The sequence below is a fragment of the Hyla sarda genome, chromosome 1 (assembly GCF_029499605.1).
Source record: "Hyla sarda isolate aHylSar1 chromosome 1, aHylSar1.hap1, whole genome shotgun sequence".
Lineage (NCBI taxonomy): Eukaryota > Metazoa > Chordata > Amphibia > Anura > Hylidae > Hyla > Hyla sarda.
In genome coordinates, this window is record NC_079189.1 from 1,842,195 (window position 1) to 1,867,127 (window position 24,933).

The 24,933-nt window shown below is 45.9% G+C and overlaps 1 protein-coding gene and 1 long non-coding RNA gene across 4 annotated transcripts; one reads left to right on the plus strand and one right to left on the minus strand.

Annotated features, from left to right (window-relative positions):
* Positions 1-2,913: 2,913 nt before the first annotated feature.
* Positions 2,914-24,933, plus strand: LOC130283280 (zinc finger protein 883-like). Its single transcript, XM_056532567.1, has 4 exons — positions 2,914-3,146; positions 6,331-6,510; positions 9,484-9,610; positions 22,840-24,933. Exons 1-4 carry the CDS (start codon positions 3,024-3,026, stop codon positions 24,390-24,392), a joined length of 1,983 nt encoding a protein of 660 aa, XP_056388542.1. The 5' UTR covers positions 2,914-3,023; the 3' UTR covers positions 24,393-24,933.
* Positions 12,298-16,656, minus strand: LOC130290362 (uncharacterized). 3 transcript variants are annotated; one of them, XR_008847593.1, is made up of 6 exons: positions 16,521-16,656; positions 16,263-16,420; positions 15,756-15,938; positions 14,869-15,204; positions 14,458-14,770; positions 12,298-14,059 (listed from the first exon to the last, which is right to left on the minus strand). It is a non-coding gene; the product is annotated as an uncharacterized LOC130290362 (long non-coding RNA). The 3 variants fall into 3 exon arrangements; XR_008847597.1 differs by having other exon boundaries at positions 14,869-14,971; positions 15,060-15,204; positions 16,263-16,650; XR_008847588.1 differs by having other exon boundaries at positions 16,263-16,650.

Genomic DNA, 24,933 nt, shown 5'->3' on the forward strand with positions numbered 1-24,933 from the left:
GCCCCCTGCAGACTATTACTTGGCCCCCTGCAGACTATTACTTGGCCCCCTGCAGACTATTACTTGGCCCCCTGCAGACTATTACTTGGCCCCCTGCAGACTATTACTTGGCCCCCTGCAGACTATTACTTGGCCCCCTGCAGACTATTACTTGGCCCCCTGCAGACTATTACTTGGCCCCCTGCAGACTATTACTTGGCCCCCTGCAGACTATTACTTGGCCCCCTGCAGAGTATTACTTGGCCCCCTGCAGAGTATTACTTGGCCCCCTGCAGAGTATTACTTGGCCCCCTGCAGACTATTACTTGGCCCCCTGCAGACTATTACTTGGCCCCCTGCAGACTATTACTTGGCCCCCTGCAGACTATTACTTGGCCCCCTGCAGACTATTACTTGGCCCCCTGCAGACTATTACTTGGCCCCCTGCAGACTATTACTTGGCCCCCTGCAGACTATTACTTGGCCCCCTGCAGACTATTACTTGGCCCCCTGCAGACTATTACTTGGCCCCCTGCAGACTATTACTTGGCCCCCTGCAGACTATTACTTGGCCCCCTGCAGACTATTACTTGGCCCCCTGCAGACTATTACTTGGCCCCCTGCAGACTATTACTTGGCCCCCTGCAGACTATTACTTGGCCCCCTGCAGACTATTACTTGGCCCCTTGCAGAGTATTACTTGGCCCCCTGCAGACTATTACTTGGCCCCCTGCAGACTATTACTTGGCCCCCTGCAGACTATTACTTGGCCCCCTGCAGACTATTACTTGGCCCCCTGCAGACTATTACTCGCTCCCTGCAGACTATTACTCGCTCCCTGCAGACTATTACTTGGCCCCCTGCAGACTATTACTTGGCCCCCTGCAGACTATTACTTGGCCCCCTGTAGACTATTACTCGCTCCCTGCAGACTATTACTTGGCCCCCTGCAGACTATTACTCGCTCCCTGCAGACTATTACTTGGCCCCCTGCAGACTATTACTTGGCCCCCTGCAGAGTATTACTTGGCCCCCTGCAGAGTATTACTTGGCCCCCTGCAGACTATTACTTGGCCCCCTGCAGACTATTACTTGGCCCCCTGCAGACTATTACTTGGCCCCCTGCAGACTATTACTTGGCCCCCTGCAGACTATTACTTGGCCCCCTGCAGACTATTACTTGGCCCCCTGCAGACTATTACTTGGCCCCCTGCAGACTATTACTTGGCCCCCTGCAGAGTATTACTTGGCCCCCTGCAGACTATTACTTGGCCCCCTGCAGACTATTACTTGGCCCCCTGCAGAGTATTACTTGGCCCCCTGCAGAGTATTACTTGGCCCCCTGCAGACTATTACTTGGCCCCCTGCAGACTATTACTTGGCCCCCTGCAGACTATTACTTGGCCCCCTGCAGACTATTACTCGCTCCCTGCAGACTATTACTCGCTCCCTGCAGACTATTACTTGGCCCCCTGCAGACTATTACTTGGCCCCCTGCAGACTATTACTTGGCCCCCTGTAGACTATTACTCGCTCCCTGCAGACTATTACTTGGCCCCCTGCAGACTATTACTCGCTCCCTGCAGACTATTACTTGGCCCCCTGCAGACTATTACTTGGCCCCCTGCAGAGTATTACTTGGCCCCCTGCAGACTATTACTTGGCCCCCTGCAGACTATTACTTGGCCCCCTGCAGACTATTACTTGGCCCCCTGCAGACTATTACTTGGCCCCCTGCAGACTATTACTTGGCCCCCTGCAGACTATTACTCGCTCCCTGCAGACTATTACTCGCTCCCTGCAGACTATTACTTGGCCCCCTGCAGACTATTACTTGGCCCCCTGCAGACTATTACTTGGCCCCCTGTAGACTATTACTCGCTCCCTGCAGACTATTACTTGGCCCCCTGCAGACTATTACTCGCTCCCTGCAGACTATTACTTGGCCCCCTGCAGACTATTACTTGGCCCCCTGCAGAGTATTACTTGGCCCCCTGCAGAGTATTACTTGGCCCCCTGCAGACTATTACTTGGCCCCCTGCAGACTATTACTTGGCCCCCTGCAGACTATTACTTGGCCCCCTGCAGACTATTACTTGGCCCCCTGCAGACTATTACTTGGCCCCCTGCAGACTATTACTTGGCCCCCTGCAGACTATTACTTGGCCCCCTGCAGACTATTACTTGGCCCCCTGCAGACTATTACTTGGCCCCCTGCAGAGTATTACTTGGCCCCCTGCAGACTATTACTTGGCCCCCTGCAGACTATTACTTGGCCCCCTGCAGAGTATTACTTGGCCCCCTGCAGAGTATTACTTGGCCCCCTGCAGACTATTACTTGGCCCCCTGCAGACTATTACTTGGCCCCCTGCAGACTATTACTTGGCCCCCTGCAGACTATTACTCGCTCCCTGCAGACTATTACTCGCTCCCTGCAGACTATTACTTGGCCCCCTGCAGACTATTACTTGGCCCCCTGCAGACTATTACTTGGCCCCCTGTAGACTATTACTCGCTCCCTGCAGACTATTACTTGGCCCCCTGCAGACTATTACTCGCTCCCTGCAGACTATTACTTGGCCCCCTGCAGAGTATTACTTGGCCCCCTGCAGACTATTACTTGGCCCCCTGCAGACTATTACTTGGCCCCCTGCAGACTATTACTTGGCCCCCTGCAGACTATTACTTGGCCCCCTGCAGACTATTACTTGGCCCCCTGCAGACTATTACTCGGTCATATACACCACCAAGAGGAAACCTCACCTGATACTAAAGCTTTTCTCCTCACAGCAAATCACTCACAATCCCGCCAAATCTATTGTGTTTCCTACAGACTCCACACTGGCTCCGCCTACTCGATGTCTAGTCACATGGCTGGTCACGTGGCTGGTCACATGGTCATGACATCATCACAGGTCCTTTAGCTGCCTAGGAAATAGCATCTACCGTACAGATCAGGTCCTGGTCGGGCAGTCACTGCTGTTATGTGGAGATTTATTTCTCTTTCTCTCTGATTCGTCTTTTGCTGTAGTTGTTTCTTCTTTATGACCCATTTTTATTCTCCACCTGATCAAGTAAAATACAGAAGGATGAACAAGGACAGGAATGAGATGACTAAGAGAATATTACACTTCACCTTGGAGATCCTCCACCTGCTGACCGGAGAGGTGAGGTGACCCATCTACATTTCCACCATTGTTGTTCCCCATCTACATTTCCACCATTGTTGTCCCCATCTACATTTCCACCATTGTTGTCCCCCCCCATCTACATTTCCACCATTGTTGTCCCCCCATCTACATTTCCACCATTGTTGTCCCACATCTACATTTCCACCATTGTTGTCCCCCATCTACATTTCCACCATTGTTGTCCCCATCTACATTTCCACCATTGTTGTCCCCATCTACATTTCCACCATTGTTGTCCCCCCGTCTACATTTCCGCCATTGTTGTCCCCCCGTCTACATTTCCACCATTGTTGTCCCCGTCTACATTTCCACCATTGTTGTCCCCATATACATTTCCACCATTGTTGTCCCCATCTACATTTCCACCATTGTTGTTCCCCATCTACATTTCCACCATTGTTGTCCCCATCTACATTTCCACCATTGTTGTCCCCATATACATTTCCACCATTGTTGTCCCCATCTACATTTCCACCATTGTTGTCCCCATCTACATTTCCACCATTGTTGTCCCCCATCTACATTTCCACCATTGTTGTCCCCATCTACATTTCCACCATTGTTGTCCCCATCTACATTTCCACCATTGTTGTCCCCATATACATTTCCACCATTGTTGTCCCCATCTACATTTCCACCATTGTTGTCCCCATCTACATTTCCACCATTGTTGTCCCCATCTACATTTCCACCATTGTTGTCCCCATCTACATTTCCACCATTGTTGTCCTCATCTACATTTCCACCATTATTGTCCCCATCTACATTTCCACCATTGTTGTCCCCATCTACATTTCCACCTTTGTTGTCCCCATCTACATTTCCACCATTGTTGTCCCCATCTACATTTCCACCATTGTTGTCCCCATCTACATTTCCACCATTGTTGTCCTCATCTACATTTCCACCATTGTTGTCCCCATCTACATTTCCACCTTTGTTGTCCCCATCTACATTTCCACCATTGTCGTCCCCATCTACATTTCCACCATTGTTGTCCCCCATCTACATTTCCACCATTGTTGTCCCCATCTACATTTCCAGCATTGTTGTCCCCATCTACATTTCCACCATTGTTGTCTCCATTTACATTTCCACCATTGTTGTTCCCCATCTACATTTCCACCATTGTTGGTCCCCATCTACATTTCCACCATTGTTGGTCCCCATCTACATTTCCACCATTGTTGGTCCCCATCTACATTTCCACCATTGTTGGTCCCCATCTACATTTCCACCATTGTTGTCCCCATCTACATTTCCACCATTGTTGTCCCCCCATCTACATTTCCACCATTGTTGTCCCCATCTACATTTCCACCATTGTTGTCCCCATCTACATTTCCACCATTGTCGTCCCCATCTACATTTCCACCATTGTTGTCCCCATCTACATTTCCACCATTGTTGTCCCCCATCTACATTTCCACCATTGTTGTCCCCATCTACATTTCCAGCATTGTCGTCCCCATCTACATTTCCACCATTGTTGTCCCCCATCTACATTTCCACCATTGTTGTCCTACATTCCAGCATTGTTGTCCCCATCTACATTTCCACCATTGTTGTCCCCATCTACATTTCTACCATTGTTGTCCCCCCATCTACATTTCCACCATTGTTGTCCCCATCTACATTTCCACCATTGTTGTCCCCATCTACATTTCCACCATTGTCGTCCCCATCTACATTTCCACCATTGTTGTCCCCCATCTACATTTCCACCATTGTTGTCCCCACATCTACATTTCCACCATTGTTGTCCCCCCATCTACATTTCCACCATTGTTGTCCCCCATCTACATTTCCACCATTGTTGTCCCCCATCTACATTTCCACCATTGTTGTCCCCATCTACATTTCCACCATTGTTGTCCCCATCTACATTTCCACCATTGTTGTCCCCATCTACATTTCCACCATTGTTGTCTCCATTTACATTTCCACCATTGTTGTCCCCCATCTACATTTCCACCATTGTTGTCCCCATCTACATTTCCACCATTGTTGTCCCCCATCTACATTTCCACCATTGTTGTCCCCATCTACATTTCCACCATTGTTGTCCCCCATCTACATTTCCACCATTGTTGTCCCCCATCTACATTTCCACCATTGTTGTCCCCCATCTACATTTCCACCATTGTTGTCCCCCATCTACATTTCCACCATTGTTGTCCCCCATCTACATTTCCACCATTGTTGTCCTCCATCTACATTTCCACCATTGTTGTCCCCCCCCATCTACATTTCCACCATTGTTGTCCCCCCATCTACATTTCCACCATTGTTGGTCCCCCATCTACATTTCCACCATTGTTGGTCCCCCATCTACATTTCCACCATTGTTGGTCCCCACATCTACATTTCCACCATTGTTGTCCCCCACATCTACATTTCCACCATTGTTGTCCCCCCCCCCATCTACATTTACACCATTGTTGTCCCCCATCTACATTTCCACCATTGTTGTCCCCATCATCTACAGTTCCACCATTGTTGTCCCCATCATCTACAGTTCCACCATTGTTGTCCCCATCATCTACAGTTCCACCATTGTTGTCCCCATCATCTACAGTTCCACCATTGTTGTCCCCATCATTTACAGTTCCACCATTGTTGTCTCCCCGGTCTACAGTTCCACCATTGTTGTCCCCCCGGTCTACAGTTCCACCATTGTTGTCCCCCCGGTCTACAGTTCCACCATTGTTGTCCCCCCGGTCTACAGTTCCACCATTGTTGTCCCCCCGGTCTACAGTTCCACCATTGTTGTCCCCCCGGTCTACAGTTCCACCATTGTTGTCCCCCCGGTCTACAGTTCCACCATTGTTGTCCCCCCGGTCTACAGTTCCACCATTGTTGTCCCCCCGGTCTACAGTTCCACCATTGTTGTCCCCCCGGTCTACAGTTCCACCATTGTTGTCCCCCCGGTCTACAGTTCCACCATTGTTGTCCCCCCGGTCTACAGTTCCACCATTGTTGTCCCCCATCTTTGGAGCCGCTCTTTGTTCTGGAAGTCTCTTTGTAGGTGAGGTCTCCAGAACTGACCCCAGTATTCCAGATGTGTTCACTAGAGCTCTATACAGGGGGCACAATCTCCTCTTTGTAGTGAGGGAGGAATACTGGGGTCAGTCCCCTCATTGTCTCTCTCCATACACAGGATTACACCATAGTGAAGAAGACATGGGGGGAGTGTGTGGCCCCCAGCAGCCATCTCCATGAGTCAGGAGGACGGAACAGGGCCCAGGGCCCCATGACGGAGCTTCCACCTCACTCACTGATACATGAGGAGAAGATCCTAGAACTCACCCACAGGATCACTGAGCTGCTGACTGGAGAGGTGACACTGCTGAGACATTATACAGTAATGTAGGGGTCTGGTGATGACTGGAGAGGTGACACTGCTGGGACATATACAGTAATGGAGGGGTCTGGTGATGATTAGAGAGGTGACCCTGCTGGGACATTATACAGTAATGGAGGAGTCTGGTGATGACTGGAGAGGTGCCACTGCTGGGACATTATACAGTAATGGAGGGGTCTGATGATGACTGGAGAGGTGACACTGCTGGGACATTATACAGTAATGGAGGGGTCTGATGATGACTGGAGAGGTGACACTGCTGGGACATTATACAGTAATGGAGGGGTCTGGTGATGACTGGAGAGGTGACACTGCTGGGACATTTTACAGTAATGGAGGGGTCTGGTGATGACTGGAGAGGTGACACTGCTGGGACATTATACAGTAATGGAGAGGTCTGGTGATGATTAGAGAGGTGACACTGCTGGGACATTATACAGTAATGGAGGGGTCTGGTGATGATTAGAGAGGTGACACTGCTGGGACATTATACAGTAATGGAGAGGTCTGGTGATGATTAGAGAGGTGACACTGCTGGGACATTATACAGTAATGGAGGGGTCTGGTGATGACTGGAGAGGTGACAGTGCTGGGACATTATACAGTAATGGAGGGGTCTGGTGATGACTGGAGAGGTGACACTGCTGGGACATTATACAGTAATGGAGGGGTCTGGTGATGACTGGAGAGGTGACCCTGCTGGGACATTATACAGTAATGGAGGGGTCTGGTGATGATTACAGAGGTGACACTGCTGGGACATTATACAGTAATGGAGGGGTCTGGTGATGATTAGAGAGGTGACACTGCTGGGACATTATACAGTAATGGAGGGGTCTGGTGATGACTGGAGAGGTGACACTGCTGGGACATTATACAGTAATGGAGGGGTCTGGTGATGACTGGAGAGGTGACCCTGCTGGGACATTATACAGTAATGGAGAGGTCTGGTGATGATTACAGAGGTGACACTGCTGGGACATTATACAGTAATGGAGGGGTGTGGTGATGACTGGAGAGGTGACACTGCTGGGACATTATACAGTAATGGAGGGGTGTGGTGATGACTGGAGAGGTGACACTGCTGGGACATTATACAGTAATGGAGGGGTGTGGTGATGACTGGAGAGGTGACACTGCTGGGACATTATACAGTAATGGAGGGGTCTGGTGATGACTGGAGAGGTGACACTGCTGGGACATTATACAGTAATGGAGGGGTCTGGTGATGACTGGAGAGGTGACACTGCTGGGACATTATACAGTAATGGAGGGGTCTGGTGATGACTGGAGAGGTGACACTGCTGGGACATTATACAGTAATGGAGGGGTCTGGTGATGACTGGAGAGGTGACACTGCTGGGACATTATACAGTAATGGAGGGGTCTGGTGATGACTGGAGAGGTGACACTGCTGGGGCCGCCGCTAATAGCCAGCATGCGGCGATCGCCACGTCTGGCTATTAAAGGAGTACTCCGGTGCACACTTTTCTTGTTTTATCCCGTCCGGGCTGCTAAATAAAAGAAAACGCACTCTCTTACCTGCCAACAAGCCCCCGGAGCTCCGGTACAGGTGTTCGGTCCCCGGGCTGTATTCTTCTTACTTCCTGTTAGCCCGACACGTCACACGGAGCTTCAGCCTATCACCGGCTGCAGTGATGTCCCGCCTCGGCCGGTGATAGGCTGAAGCTCCATGTGACGTGCCGGGCTAACAGGAAGTAAGAAGAATACAGCCCGGGGACCGAACACCTGTACCGGAGCTCCGGGGGCTTGTTGGCAGGTAAGAGAGTGCGTTTTCTTTTATTTTGCAGCCCGGACGGGATATAATGAGAAAAGTGCGCGTTGGACTACTAGATCGCCACTGTCAAAGCTGACAGCGGCATCTATTGGGATCTATGAATGCTCCCAGGTGGGCGATATATCGTGATGCATCGTCACCTAGACGGTATCGCGATATATCGAATCGCCACACTGGTATCGCGATTCGAATCGTATCGCCAAATTCTTGGCGATTCACACCTGTAGACATTATACAGTAATGGAGGAGTCTGGTGATGACTAGAGAGGTGACACTGCTGGGACATTATACAGTAATGGAGGGGTCTGGTGATGACTGGAGAGGTGACACTGCTGGGATATTATACAGTAATGGAGGGATCTGGTGATGATTAGAGAGGTGACACTGCTGGGACATTATACAGTAATGGAGGGATCTGGTGATTATTAGAGAGGTGACACTGCTGGGACATTATACAGTAATGGAGGGGTCTGGTGATAGGTGACACTGCTGGGACATTATACAGTAATGGAGGGGTCCGGTGATGATTAGAGAAGTGACACTGCTGGGACATTATATAGTAATGGAGGGGTCTGGTGATGACTGGAGAGGTGACACTGCTGGGACATTATACAGTAATGGAGGGGTCTGGTGATGATTAGAGAGGTGACACTGCTGGGACATTATACAGTAATGGAGAGGTCTGGTGATGATTAGAGAGGTGACACTGCTGGGACATTATACAGTAATGGAGAGGTCTGGTGATGATTAGAGAGGTGACACTGCTGGGACATTATACAGTAATGGAGGAGACTGGTGATGACTGGAGAGGTGACACTGCTGGGACATTATACAGTAATGGAGGGGTCTGGTGATGACTGGAGAGGTGACACTGCTGGGACATTATACAGTAATGGAGGGGTCTGGTGATGACTGGAGAGGTGACACTGCTGGGACATTATACAGTAATGGAGGGGTCTGGTGATGACTGGAGAGGTGACCCTGCTGGGACATTATACAGTAATGGAGGGGTCTGGTGATGATTAGAGAGGTGACACTGCTGGGACATTATACAGTAATGGAGGGGTCTGGTGATGATTAGAGAGGTGACACTGTTGGGACATTATACAGTAATGGAGGGGTCTGGTGATGACGGTATCATTGTGTGTCAGGTTCCTATAAGGTGTCAGGATGTGGCGGTCTATTTCTCCATGGAGGAGTGGGAGTATGTAGAAGGACACAAGGATCTGTACCAGGACATAGTCATGATGGAGGATCACCGGCCCCTCACATCACAAGGTAAGAAGAGACCTATATGTCACCATCATACAGGAGACGTCTTTGTTTTATTATATACCATATATTATGTTTTCATTATAAAGTTGAGATGGTTTTTACTTTTTGAAGACATTAGAGGCTTTAAAGTTTAGCATCAAGTTTCCAATTTTTTCCCAAGATTTCAAAATCAGAATTTTTCGGGGACCAGTTCAGTTTGAAGTGGATTTGAAGGGCCTTCATATAAGAAAACCCCCATAATGGTCCCCGTTATAAAAACTGCACCCCTCAAAGTATTCAAAATGACATTCAGAAAGTTTTTTTTCACAGGATTAGCTGCAAAGCGGAGAAGAAAATTCAAAATCTCCATTTTTTACACTCGCTTGTTCTTGTAGACCCATTTTTTTTTAATTTATACAAGGGGTAAAAGGAAAATAAGACCCCCAAAATTTGTAATCCAATTTCTCTTGAGTAAGTAAATACCTCATATGTGGATGTAAAGCGCTCTGCGGGTGCACTACAAGGCTCAGAAGGGAAGGGGCAACAATGGGATTTTGGAGATCGAATTTTGCTGAGATGGTTTTGTCGCATTTAGGAAGCCCCCATGGTGCCAGAACAGTAAAAATCCCCACATTGCACACTGTGTGGGAACCTACACCCCTCAAGAAGCGTAACAAGGAGTACAGTGAGCCTTAACACCCCACAGGAGTTTGATAAATGTTCATTAAAGTTGGATGTGAAAAGGAAAAAAAATTTTTTTTTATACTAAAATGCTGGGGTTACCCCCAATTTTTGATTTTTAAAAGTGGTAATAGGAGAAAATGCCCTCCAAAATTTGTAACCCCATTTCTTCCAAGTATGGAAATACCCCATATGTGGATGTAAAGTGCTCTGCAGGCGCACTACAGGGCTCAGAGGAGCAGAAGCGCCATTGGAGAGAGAATTTTGCTGGAATTGGAGGCCCATGTGTGTTTACAAAGCCCCCATGGTGCCAGAACAGTGGACCCTCTCTAGTGCCATCATTTTGGAAACTACACCCCTCAAGGAACATAACAATGGGTACATTGAGTATTTACACCTCACAGGTGTGTGGAACATTGGGCCATAAAATGACACATTTCTTTTTTTTTTTTTCTTTTTTTTACAAAAATGCTGGTGGTACCCCAAATTTTTCATTTTCACAAGGGGTAATAGGAGAAAATGCCCCCCAAATTTTGCAACTCCATTGCTTCGGAGTATGGAAATACCCCATGTGTGGATGTAAAGTGCTCTGCGGGCATATCAGTAGCTGACGGTTACATTCAGTGGAAAACAGCAAGAACAAACAACCACATGTGACCCCATTACAGACAGTACACCCCCTGAGGAATGGTTATAGGGGTGAAGTGACCCTATTACAGACAGTACACCCCCTGAGGAATGGATATAGGGGTGAAGGGACCCCATTACAGACAGTACACCCCCTGAGGAATGGGTATAGGGGTGAAGGGACCCCATTACAGACAGTACACCCCCTGAGGAATGGGTATAGGGGTGAAGTGACCCCATTACAGACAGTACACCCCCTGAGGAATGGGTATAGGGGTGAAGTGACCCCATTAGACAGTACACCCCCTGAGGGATGGGTATAGGGGTGAAGTGACCCCATTACAGACAGTACACCCCCTGAGGAATGGGTATAGGGGTGAAGTGACCCCATTACAGACAGTACACCCCCTGAGGAATGGGTATAGGGGTGAAGGGACCCCATTAAAGACAGTACACCCCCTGAGGAATGGGTATAGGGGTGAAGGGACCCCATTACAGACAGTACCCCCTGAGGAATGGGTATAGGGGTGAAGTGACCCCATTACAGACAGTACACCCCCTGAGGAATGGGTATAGGGGTGAAGTGACCCAATTACAGACAGTACACCCCCTGAGGAATGGGTATAGGGGTGAAGTGACCCCATTACAGACAGTACACCCCCTGAGGAATGGGTATAGAGGTGAAGTGACCCCATTACAGACAGTACACCCCCTGAGGAATGGGTATAGGGGTGAAGTGACCCCATTACAGACAGTACACCCCCTGAGGAATGGGTATAGGGGTGAAGTGACCCCATTACAGACAGTACACCCCGTGAGGAATGGGTATAGGGGTGAAGTGACCCAATTACAGACAGTACACCCCCTGAGGAATGGGTATAGGGGTGAAGTGACCCCATTACAGACAGTACACCCCCTGAGGAATGGGTATAGGGGTGAAGTGACCCCATTACAGACAGTACACCCCCTGAGGAATGGGTATAGGGGTGAAGGGACCCCATTACAGACAGTACACCCCCTGAGGAATGGGTATAGGGGTGAAGGGACCCCATTACAGACAGTACACCCCCTGAGGAATGGGTATAGGGGTGAAGGGACCCCATTACAGACAGTACACCCCCTGAGGAATGGGTATAGGGGTGAAGTGACCCCATTACAGACAGTACACCCCCTGAGGAATGGGTATAGGGGTGAAGTGACCCCATTACAGACAAAGTGACCCCATTACAGACAATACCTCCTGAGGAATGGGTATAGGGGTGAAGTGACCCCATTACAGACAGTACCTCCTGAGGAATGGACAACCTATATAGCAAAGAAACTGTGGCAGACAACAGCGTGAATGCAAATAATGTTTATTATTTAAAATTACAAGAAAAACAGGATTGGCGTCTGACAAATAAGGAACATCTCTCATATGGAAGCTGCTAAAAATGCCAACATAGCATCTCAAGGTAATGGATATCTATATAGCAGCCTAACAAAAATACAGTGCTGTATCCAGATTCAGTGCATCATTGTATATACATAAAGTGCTAAAGTACAGTACAAGCGCAGGATCACAGCAGCAAAGTACCTACATGTGCAAGCAGAAAGTGCAACAGAGAGACGTCCACCCCTACGTCCGTTTCGGACTTGCGTCCTTCTTCCGGGAGTGGTCTTATCATAATGGTGGTACATATTTATACTAACCCGTGCCCAATCACACCTATAGTATTGTAATAGCAGATACAGAACAGCTGTGTTACCTGGGGAGTGGCGTGGCGCAGTGTGTTCGTCATCGGAATGGTGCCGGATATGCAGACGCGCGATCCCCGGCGTGTGACGTTGGGATCACGTGACCGCAATACCCGTAACCAGCCGACAAAAGAACACACTGCGTCCATAAACAGGGCTTCCGGTAAGCGCTACGTATGGGAGCGAGGACATGTGACCTGCCATCGCCAAGCAACAGCGGCCACATGACCAGGAATCCCATGACGTGCGCACAAAAACATAGCAAGAACTTAACATACATCGCCATCTATTGGGCTAATGCAAAATGACATGTTAACAGTAACGGTACAGTGCTCTCTATTGGTAACAATAACGTATACATATACAAAACTTGTGAAACAAATAGAATAGTGAGGATGTGCAAAAAAGTGTGATATAGACAAGTGTAAGACACAGTAGATGGAGACATTATGAATTAATGATATGTATAGATAATTGATGAAACATTCAAGCAATAAAAATATATATATATAAATAATAAAAAAATATATGTCAGAATTGAAAAAAATTGTGAAATTATATTATTGTATTGCATCTAATGGGGTCTTATGACCCATACAGGTGATGCTATCTATGAAATTTACTAAACATATATATTGTGTGTGTGATATCTGCTACTGAGGGAACTAAACATTGAAAGGTGAGAGTGTGTAAGGAATGTTCAAAATGTGTAATCATAGATATATGGATGTGAACAGAAAAGTGCAAAAATATGTGTAAAGCAGTGTTGCTATGTGGATATGTGCGTGATGCATAAACAACTGTGGTATGTGAATTTTGTGGGCACGTGTAAAGTGAAAAGGAATGAGGAGGGAGAAAGGGAAAAAAAAGAAAAAAAGGGAGGCTAGAGAAGGAAAAATGGGGAAAGGAGAAAAAAAAAGGGAAAAGGAAGAAAAAAAAAAAGGAAAATTTGTGATGTGAAAAAAATGATAAATGAAAAATGTGATCACAGCAAACTGAATGAAAAACAGATGAATTGAGAAAGGGGTAAAAAAAAAAGGAAAAATAAGGTGCATAATTATACTAGCAAATTGAAACAAGATATGAATGTATGTGCCCCAAATAATGTATCTCATATACATAATAAATGAAAATGGTGTATAATTAAAAAACCACGCTGAATCTAGTAAAAATAAATATAGTAAAAATAAAGAATTATACTGAATAAAGAATAGTGAGGGAACTGAAAAACATGTTGATATTTGTGTAAAAAATATATTCGTGTAAAAATAAAAGTGGAAGACTTGAAAAATTGTATAAAAAGTAATGAATAAAAAATAATTAGCTAAAAAAGTCACTTCATGCATATGTAGAAAAAATCTTCAGCCGATAGTCGCCATCTCCACACATAATATTCCGTCTCTAGATCATAAACAAATGGACAGGTATCTGAAAAATATGAAAAAAACATATAAGGTGAGGCACATCAAAAGACACCATAATTAAAAGAATAAAAACACCACATGATGGAAATGGAAAAAGGAATGATCTATCTATCAGAGAACCTCAGCATATCATAAAAATGGCGCAAAAGGAAGAGTTTCATTTAAACCTTGGGGTACCATGGTTTGGAGTCTGTAAATCCACCGAGATTCACACTGAGCCAATCGTTTTGCCACATCTCCACCTCTGGGACCAAACTGTATTCTGTCAATACCGCAAACTTTTATAAGAGCTGGATCTGCATTGTGGTATTTTAGAAAGTGTCTTTCAAACGGTTTGAAATCATGTCCACTGTCTGTCACTCTGGCTAACCTAATATCCCTCATGTGCTCTCTTACCCTTACCTTCAGTTCGCGGGTTGTTAGTCCGACAGAAATCTTCTGACATGGACATGTCGCGTAGTATACGACTGCTCTGGTAGAGCAGGTGATGTGCTGTGTGATCTTGAAAGTAGTTTTTCCACAACTGTCGGTAAAGCTGTCTGTGCGTACTATGTTTGGACATGTGATACATCAGCCACAGGGTATGCATCCCCATTTCAGTCCTTTGGAACCAAATTTCTTGCATGCTGGTTCTTCTCGATACTCTCTTTGAACCAGCAAGTCCCTAAGATTCTGGGATCTTCTAGCTGTGATGCTCGGGGTAGGAGGAATATATCTGTTGAGTATAGGATCTGATGTTAATATCGGCCAGAATTTAGAGATGCATTTACGCATCTCTTCCCATCTCGAATGGTAACCGGTGATCAGACGTACCTGGTTGTTATCTGTACTACGGTTCCTTGGTTGTAAGAGTTGACGTCGATCTGCACTTTTTGCTCGCACATATGCCTTTTTAATGCTTCTATTACTGTAGCCCCTGTTGTGGAAACGATCTTTTAATTCCAATGCTCTCTTTTCAAAATCCTCCTCCTGTGAACAGATACGTCTCATACGTCGAAACTGACCTGTCGGTATAGAGTTTATCGTTGAGGTAGGGTGTGATGATGATGATGCATGAAGGTAACTGTTCACTGCAGTGCTTTTGCGGAACACATCTGTCTGAATCCATCCATCACAATCTCACCTCAATGTGATATCGAGGAAGTCGACCTGATGATAATTGGAAGAATACATCACCTTTATGTTTTTAGAGTTGCTGTTAACCATTGCCATAAATCTATCAAGATCCTCCACCGTCCCCTGCCAGATCATGAAGACGTCATCGATGTAACGAGCCCAAAAAATGACGCGATCCATCGAGACGTCCCCACGATCTGACAGGAGGAGGTCCCGTTCCCACAGCCCCAGGAACAGGTTAGCATAGGAGGGCGCACAGGCCGCCCCATGGCTGTCCCCTGGAGCTGTAGGAACAGGGACCCCTTGAACAAAAAGAAATTGTGGGTAAGGGTACAGTGCAATAGTTGGCAAATCAAAGCACTCACATCGGGATTAATATTGCTGTTATCCAAGAAGAATTTAGTGGCTTCCAGCCCATCATCATGCCGTATGCTCGTATATAGAGATTCGATGTCGCAAGTTACCATGATCATGTCGTCTTCCAATTGAACATCAGCAATTTTACAAAGGTCAGTTGAATCTCTGGTGTAAGACGGTAAGCACTCAACAAGTGGTTTAAGTACGTAATCAATATATTTGCTTACATTTTCTGTGAAGCTTCCTCGTCCAGAAATTATGGGTCGACCCGGTGGTCTGGATACATTCTTGTGAATTTTTGGGAGGAGATATAGAGTCGGGATGACTGGGTTTTCCACCCTTAGTGCTTCATATATTTTCTTAGAAATGATTCCTTCATCCATTGCTTGATGTAACATTTGGTCCAAAATCTGTGCATAAGATACAAGTGGGTTATAGGTTAATTTCTTATAGCAACATGCATCATTAAGTTGGCGGTATGCTTCCTGTTCGTACATCTGTTTAGGCCAAATGACGATGTTCCCACCCTTATCTGAAGGTTTATATACAACCTCATCCAGTTGTTTGTTTTTTAATACTCATTCGTTGCTGTCTTGTTAGATTGTCATTCTGGATGTGTTGTGGTATTTTTTCCATTTCTTTAGAGACTAGTTTCACAAACAGGTCTATTGGGGGGCAGATGGAAAGGGGTGGAAATTTCTTCGATTTAGGTCGTATTGATGGGGGAACCTTACCAGTCTCGGGTGTTTCCTGTTCCTCCAGAAGGTCTTCTAATGCCCTTACTGCAGTAAGTATATTTCTTCTACGGTCTCAAAAATCGTATCAAGATCACTCCGATGATGCCATTTCTTAAAAAGGAGTGATCGTCCAAAGAGGTGTACGTCTTTTACAGCTGAAAAGATATCAAATTTAGCACATGGGGAAAAATTTAATCCCTTACCTAGTACTGCCACATCGTCATCTGATAACACATGGGAAGACAGATTGATTACCTGTAGTTCGTTTGTACCATTTTCGGGGCGATTAGTCGCTCCTGACTCCGGATTTCGTCTTGTGTACATCGTGCGCTGATACGGCTGATTTACGTCTCTGGCGTCTTCTTCTGCTTGATGAGTTCGTAGAGTTTTCACTCTGGGCCCCCCCCCCACTCTAGTTCCCCCCCTATACTGGGCTTTTCACTGTGTTTTGTTGGTGTACTCCTGAGGAATGGGTATAGGGGTAAAGTGGACATTGTTAATTCATGGGTGTTTCCTAAATGTATTTTCCAGGAATGGATAAAGTTAAGTTTGGGAAAAATGAAAATTGCACTTTTCACCTATGCTCTGCTTCATCTTTCTGGGAAGAACTAACATGTGACCCCGAATCAGTAGCTGACGGTTACAAACATTCAGAGGAAAATACAAGAAAAGAACACCCACATGTGAGCCTAATACAGACAGTACACCCCTTGAGGAAGGTGTATAGGGGGGACGAGACCCCATTACAGACAGTACACCCCCTGAGGAAGGTGTATAGGGGGGAAGAGACCGCATTACATACAGTACACCCTCTGAGGAAGGTGTATAGGGGGGAAGAGACCGCATTACATACAGTACACCCCCTGAGGAAGGTGTATAGGGGGGAAGTGACTGCATTACATACAGTACACCTCCTGAGGAAGGTGTATAGAGGGGAAGAGACCCCATTACAGACAGTACACCCCCTGGGGAAGATGTATAGGTGGAAAGAGACCCCATTACAGACAGTACACCCCCTGAGGAAGGTGTATAGGGGGGAAGAGACCCCAATATAGACAGTACACCCCCTAAGGAAGGTATATAGGGGGGAGACCCCATTACAGACAGTACACCCCCTGAGGAATGGGTATAGGGGGGAAGTGACCCCATTACAGACAGTACACCCCCTGGGAAAGGTGTATGGGTGGGAAGAGACCCCATTACAGACAGTACACCCCCTGAGGAAGGTGTATAGGGGGGGAAGAGACACCATTACAGACAGTACCCCTGAGGAAGGTGTAAAGGGGGGAAGAGACCTCATTACAGACAGTACACCCCCTGAGCAAGGTGTATAGCAGGGATCGACCAATTATCGGTATGGCCGATATTATTGGCCGATAATCAAGATTTTGGGCATTATCGGTAACGGCAATTACCTTGCCGATAAGCCGATAATGCCCTAACCGCCGCACCGCCCCCCCCCCCCCCCCCCCGTAGTGCTGGGCAGTATACCGGTATGGATTTTTGCCCATACCGCTATACCGGTCGGGCCCCTCCCCCACCCTCCGAGTCAGGCCTCCGGTGGGCGTCCCCTGCGTCGTTGCTATGCACTGCATGGCGCGGCAGCCGTGCAGCGCATAGCAACGACGCAGGGGACACACACCGGAGGCCTGAAGCAGCGCGGACCCGACCCCGGCAACAGGTAATTATGCAACCGGGGAGGGGGGAAGGCAACGGGGCAGCGGCGCCGGCAATGGGTGCTGCCCCTTCTCTCCCCCTGGCTATCGGCGCCGGCACCGATAGTCAGGGGGACAGAACGGGCAGCGGCACCGATAGCCAGGGGGAGAGAAGGGCCGGCAGCAGGGCTCTAGACCCCAGGAAAGGCATGGGGAGAGAAGCGGGCAGCGACGGCCTCTCTCCCCCTGCTTTTCCTGGGGGTGTATTGGCATATAACACGCACATAGAGGGGCATTTACTAATCTTTAACTATGTAGTCTGGTTTTTACCCTGTTTTTTTCTACTTCAATTTTGACTGTGCGACAAATATGCTAAATTGTTGCACGGCATTAATAAATTTGGCACACATAGGCAAAAGTGGGAAATTTACTTCATGTAGTAGAAAAAATAGTCTGTTCCTCTTTCCTGCTGTCTGAATAGGTTTGGCTGCTGGTTTCCTTCTGGATCTTTTGTTTTTGAGTTTTTTTTTTAGCTTTTTCACCACATCTAAATAATTCAATAACTAAATTGTAGTCATGGCTCAGAATAGTGGTAAACGGCGTTTAGTGTGTGTGTGTGTTTATTACATTTTTTTAACAGTTTTTTTCTCCCTAAATGTACTTACACTCTTTTTTTTTTTGGTTACTTCTTCTACAGATCCGTGTATCCTGTGGACTCCTTCGGATTCGGTGGACTACTTCGACGACCAGCGTTTTTCTTTTCTTGATGTTAATAAAATGGTTAACGAGTGCTTGTGGGGGAGTGTTTTTTTGTAATGACATTTTTTTTTAAACCTGTTGTGTTTTTTTTTTTTTTACTTTACTAGACAGGCTTAGTAGTGGAAGCTGTCTTATAGACGGAGTCCATTACTAAGCCGGGCTTAACGTTAGCCACAAAAACAGCTAGCGCTAACCCCCAATTATTACCCCGGTACCCAACACCACAGGGGTGCCGGGAAGAGCCGGTACCAACAGGCCCGGAGCGTCAAAAATGGCACTCCTGGGCCTAGGCGGTAACGGGCTGGCGTTATTTAGGCTGGGGAGGGCCAGTAACAATGGTCCTCGCCCACCCTGGTAACGTCAGGCTGTTACTGTTTGGTTGGTATTTGGCTGAGAATAAAAATAGGGGGACCCTATGTGTTTTTTTTTAAATATTTAATTATTTATTTTAAAAAAAAACCGCATAGGGTCCCCCCTATTTTCATTCTCAGCCAAATACCAACCAAACAGTAACAGCCTGACGTTACCAGGGTGGGCGAGGACCATTGATACTGGCCCTCCCCAGCCTAAATAACGCCAGCCTGTTACCGCCTAGGCCCAGGAGCGCCATTTTTGACGCTCCTGGCCTGTTGGTACCGGCTCTTCCCGGCACCCCTGTGGCGTTGGGTACCGGGATAATAATAGGGGGTTAGCGCTAGCTGGTTTTGTGGCTAACGCTAAGCCCAGCTTAGTAATGGACTCCGTCTATAAGACAGCTTCCACTACTAGGCCTGTCTAGTAAAGTAAGGAAAAAACACAACAGGTTTTAAAAATGTTTTATTACAAAAAACACTCCCCCACAAGCCCTCATTAACCATTTTATTAAAATCAAACAAAGAAAAACGCTGGTCATCGAAGTAGTCCACCGAATCCGAAGGAGTCCACAGGATACACAGATCTGAAATGAGAAGAAAAAAAAAATGGGTTAGTACATTTATTATCACCTGCTCACACATCTCCCGCCCCCCACCACTACAACTGCCAGCATGCCCTTACAGTAAGGACATGCTGTGAGTTGTAGTTGTGTGGTGCAGGAGATGTGTGGGCAAGTGACAAGCTTGTCCCCTGCCCCCAGCTGCAGGACTACAACTCCCAGCATGCCCTTACAGTAAGGTGGGGCGGAGGCCGGGCACAGTGTTTCCCAACCTGGAGTTGTAGTTTTGCAACATCTGGAGGCACCCTGGCCTTTTGTTGTCTAGGCATGCTGGGAGTTGTAGTCTTGCAACATCTGGAGGCACCCTGGTTGGGAAACACTGTTTTAGGCCAGTGTTTCCCAACCAGGTTGCCTCCAGATGTTGCAAAACTACAACTCCCAGCATGCCTGGACAGCCAAAGGGTGTCCAGGCATGCTGGGAGTTGTAGTCTTGCAACATCTGGAGGCACCCTGGTTGGGAAGCTTGGACAACTTAGCGGCTTCCGTAGGATCCAGCGCTGCACGACACTCCCGCGCGACGATCTCCATCAGCGATCGTCGCTGGAGCCTCGGAAGGGTAAGTGAACGTCTTCGCTGGTCCCCTTCAGCTGTTTAGTTTTGCAACAGCTGGAGGACTACAGTTTACAGACCACAAACCAGTGGTCTGCAAACTGTGGCCCTCCAGCTGTTGCAAAACTACAACACCCAGCATGCCCTGACATCCAAAGCCTTTGGCTCTCAGGGCAGGAGCCCGGGCTGAGATTACTGTGCAGCCGCCCGGGCTCCTCATACGGCCTCCCCGCTGCCCCCCCCCCTCCCCTTGTCTCCCGCCCGCACTGCTCAGCTCCCGCTGCTACAAGACTACAACTCCCAGCGTGTCCTCACTGTAAGGGCATGCTGGGACTTGTAGTCTTGCAACAGCAGACAGATGGAAGTTGTGTGGCGCTGGCAGGTGAGAGGGGTGCGATGTAAATCACTGCAGTGTCCCGGTAGCACAGTGAGGGCAGCGGGGAGGAAGTATGTCGGAGCCCGGGCGGCAGTAGCTTTTCCTGCTCCATGTTGGAGCTGGAGTAAATTTAGTCATTTTTTACGGCCGTTGCGACAGTTTATTGCGCAACTGCGACTGTCTCAGTTAATAAATTCCTGATCACTGCAAGTAAAAACTGGAAACTTGCGTAAATTAAGCTGGAAAAAAAATGTGACTTTCTAGCTCTTGCTAGAGAAAGTCGCACAAAAAATAGGGTAGGCGCAATTGGGACAATTTTGCACCAAAAATAGTCAGAAAAAAATGACTAAACCCCTTAGTAAATGCCCCTCATAGATTTTAGGCTAAACATTTTAGCCTAAAAAGTGCTTGTTATACGCCGATAAATACGGTACATCACTTATTTTACCATAAAACGTACGGCGCAACCAAACCAATATTATTTATGTGGGAAAATTGAAAAGAAAACCGCAATTTAGCAAATTTTGGAAGGTTTTGTTTTCACGCTGTACACTTTCCGGTAGAAATGACGTTTTCTTTATTCTGTGGGTCAATACGATTAAAATGATCCCCATGATATATGCTTTTCTATAATTGTACCGCTTAAAAAAAATCTCAAACCATTTTAACAAAATTGCCCTATTTTGACCATCTATAACATTCTCATTTTTCCGTATATGGGGCGACATTTTTTGCGCCATGATCTGTAGTTTTTATCAGTAACACTTTTACTTAGGTTTTACTTTTTATTAATTTTTTATTAATATTTTATAATTTTTTTGGGAATAAAATGTGACAAAAGTAGCAATTTTGGACTTTTTTTTACGTTTACGCCGTTCACCGTACAGGATGATTAACAATATATTTTAATAGTTCAGACTTTTACGCACGCAGCGATACCAAATATGTGTATTAATATTTTTTTTTTACGCTTTTTTTGCGGGTAAAATTGGAAAAACGGACGTTTTACTTTTTTATTGGGGGGAGGGGATTTTTCTCATTTTTTTACTTTTTTTTTTTTACTTTTTTTTTTTTTAACACTTTTTATGTCCCCATAGGGGACTATTCATTGCAATCAGTTGATTGCTAATACTGTTGGGCGCTATGTATAGGACACAGCACTGCTCAGTATTATCGGTGATCTTCTGCTCTGGTCTGCTCGATCTCAGACCAGAGCCGAAGACCCCTTGAGACGGCCGGAGCCAGATGAGGGGACCTCCGGCCGCCATGCTGGATGATCGGATCCGATCATCCGTTCAAAGTACCGCAATGCCTTAGATGCCGTGATCTGTATTGATCACCTCATCGGAGGGGTTAATGGCGGACATCCGCACGATCGCGGATGTCCGCCATGACCGGCAGGTCCCTGGCTGCTGATAGCAGGCTGGACCTGCCGGGCATGACGGTGCTCTCGATCATGTCGGCGCGTAAATGTACGTCATGGTGCGTTAAGTACCACGTCACCATGACGTACATTTACGTCCATCGTCGTTAAGGGGTTAATTGGCAATGGCTATTAACACTTTTTGATGCCGCAATCTATTTTCATTGCAGCGTTCTAAAGGTTAATGCCAGACATAACCCTAATCTGTGTTGTCCGGCATTAGCCATGGGTCCTGGCTGCTGAAGGCATTTTATTGTTCGGGGGTAGGGCTTAAATTTACACCCTGCGTCCTCAATAGGTTAACAGTGACATTGCAATGGGATACTGGCTGTGTATTACAGCCGACACCCGCCGCTGATGGCTCTTGTGCCTTTACCATCCATTAAATGTAGGTCTATGTCCATTTATTGGAAGGGGGGAAAGTGATTTCCAGTAGGTATGATCGGCAGAGAACGGGCTCGATGGTCAGACAATGCTGTGCTGGTCACATTTTTGACTTGATCAAGTCCAGGTTTAGGTAATAAAAGTGGCCACGGAATGAGGACCACAATCCTGGACCCATTGGCAGTTGTATTATTATACAGAGCGTTTTGGCTGGAATGGTCATGTGATCATTTTTCGGGAATCATGTGTCATGGATAAGTATTGATTGAAATTGACCAGCACCTGGTTCCCTTAGTCATGTGACTGACAGGTCCCAGAGGATTGGTTTCCTTTCCTTATTATACATAAACGTGGTGACGTTATCAGTGATTTAGTGTCTACTTCAAACTGCACAAAAAACTACATGTGTGTTTCTACCCTAATTACTAAATCCATTATGTTTTTTCTCCTAACAGAAAATCCCAGTAACGTCTCTGATGGGAAATGTACGGAATCGGTAAATTATAAAGAAGAAGATAAAGATATGGTGCAGCAATCCTCAGGAGGAAACCTCCTTACCCTTAATATATATCCGGCTCCTCCCAGCACTTATCTATTATATATTAATACTCCCCCTATTCAAGTGTTTCCTGCTCCTTACCAACCACAGGTTGTTATCCCAACTACAGATCTGATAAGGATCCATCAGGGTTCTACAGATCCGAAAAGGATCCAGCAGGGTTCTACAGATCTGAAAAGGATCCAACAGGGTTCTACAGATCCGAAAAGGATTCATCAGGGTTCTACAGATCCGAAAAGGATCCAACAGGGTTCTACAGATCCGAAAAGGATCCAACAGGGTTCTACAGAGCCGATAAGGATTCAACAGGGTTCTACAGATCCAAAAAGGATCCAACAGGGTTCTACAGATCCGAAAAAGATTCAATGTGATGTATGCGGAAAAGACTTTGCACAAAACTCAAATCTTATTACACACAGAAGAATTCACACGGGAGAGAAACCATATACATGTTCAGAATGTGGGAAATGTTTTGGAGATGGCTCACATTTTGTTAGACACAAGAGAATTCACACAGGAGAGATGCCATATTCATGTTCAGAATGTGGCAAATGTTTTATAAATAAATCAGTTCTTGTTAGACATGAGGTAAGTCACACAGGAGAGATGCCATATTCATGTTCAGAATGTGGAAAAGGTTTTATAAATAAATCAGTTCTTGTTAGACATGAGGTAATTCACACAGGAGAGAAGCCATATTCATGTTCAGAATGTGGGAAAGGTTTTAAAAGAAAATCAGGTCTTACATCACATGAGAGAATTCACACAGGAGTGAGGCCATATTCATGTTCAGAATGTGGCAAATGTTTTATAACTAAAACAGAGCTTGTTAGACATAGGAGAACTCACACTGGAGAGAAGCCATATTCATGTTCAGAATGTGGCAAATGTTTTATAAATAAATCAGTTCTTGTTAGACATGAGGTAAGTCACACAGGAGATAAGCCATATTCATGTTCAGAATGTGGAAAAGGTTTTATAAATAAATCAGATCTTATAAAACATGAGAGAATTCACACAGGAGAGAAGCCATATTCATGTTCAGAATGTGGGAAAGGTTTTAAAAGAAAATCAGATCTTACGACACATGAGAGAATTCACACAGGAGTGAGGCCATATTCATGTTCAGAATGTGGCAAATGTTTTAGAAGTAAAACAGAGCATGTTAGACATAGGAGAACTCACACTGGAGAGAAGCCATATTCATGTTCAGAATGTGGCAAATGTTTTATACATCAATCAGTTCTTGTTAGACATGAGGTAAGTCACGCAAAAGAGAAGCCATATTCATGTTCAGAGTGTGGAAAAGGTTTTATATATAAATCAGATCTTATAAGACATGAGAGAATTCACACCGGAGAGAAGCCATATTCATGTTCAGAATGTGGGAAAGGTTTTATAAGGAAATCACAGCTTATTAGACATAGGAGAAGTCACACTGGAGAGTAGCCATATTCATGTTCAGAATGTGGGAAAGGTTTTATAAATAAATCAGACCTTATAAAACATGAGAAAAATCACACAGAAGAGAAAGCATTTTAATGTTCTATAATTTAAAAAAAAAACTTTAAAAGGAAAAGAAATTTTGAAACTCATTCACAGAGAGAAAAAACTTTATTTGAAATGTGGAAAGTAATAAAAAAGGAAAAATATACAGAAGAGACGTCATGTTTAGAATGTGGGAAATGTTTTTCACATCACCACCTCTTCTTGAACGTGAGAGAAGTCACACAGAAGTCATTGAGGTTGAACCTTTTTGATCTATATATAAAAATATTCTATAGGAACCCTTTATATCTGTCACTGAAACGAAAGAGGGGACACAGTGAAATTAAATGTCATATATATTTTTTTAACATGTCGATTTATAACTGAATATAAAACATACAAAGTATCAAATAAATTATATTCTAAAAGTAAAAATAGAGGAAATCTTTCAAGTAAATGAAGACTTCACCTTTATACTACTAATAAAAATACAAATACTTGA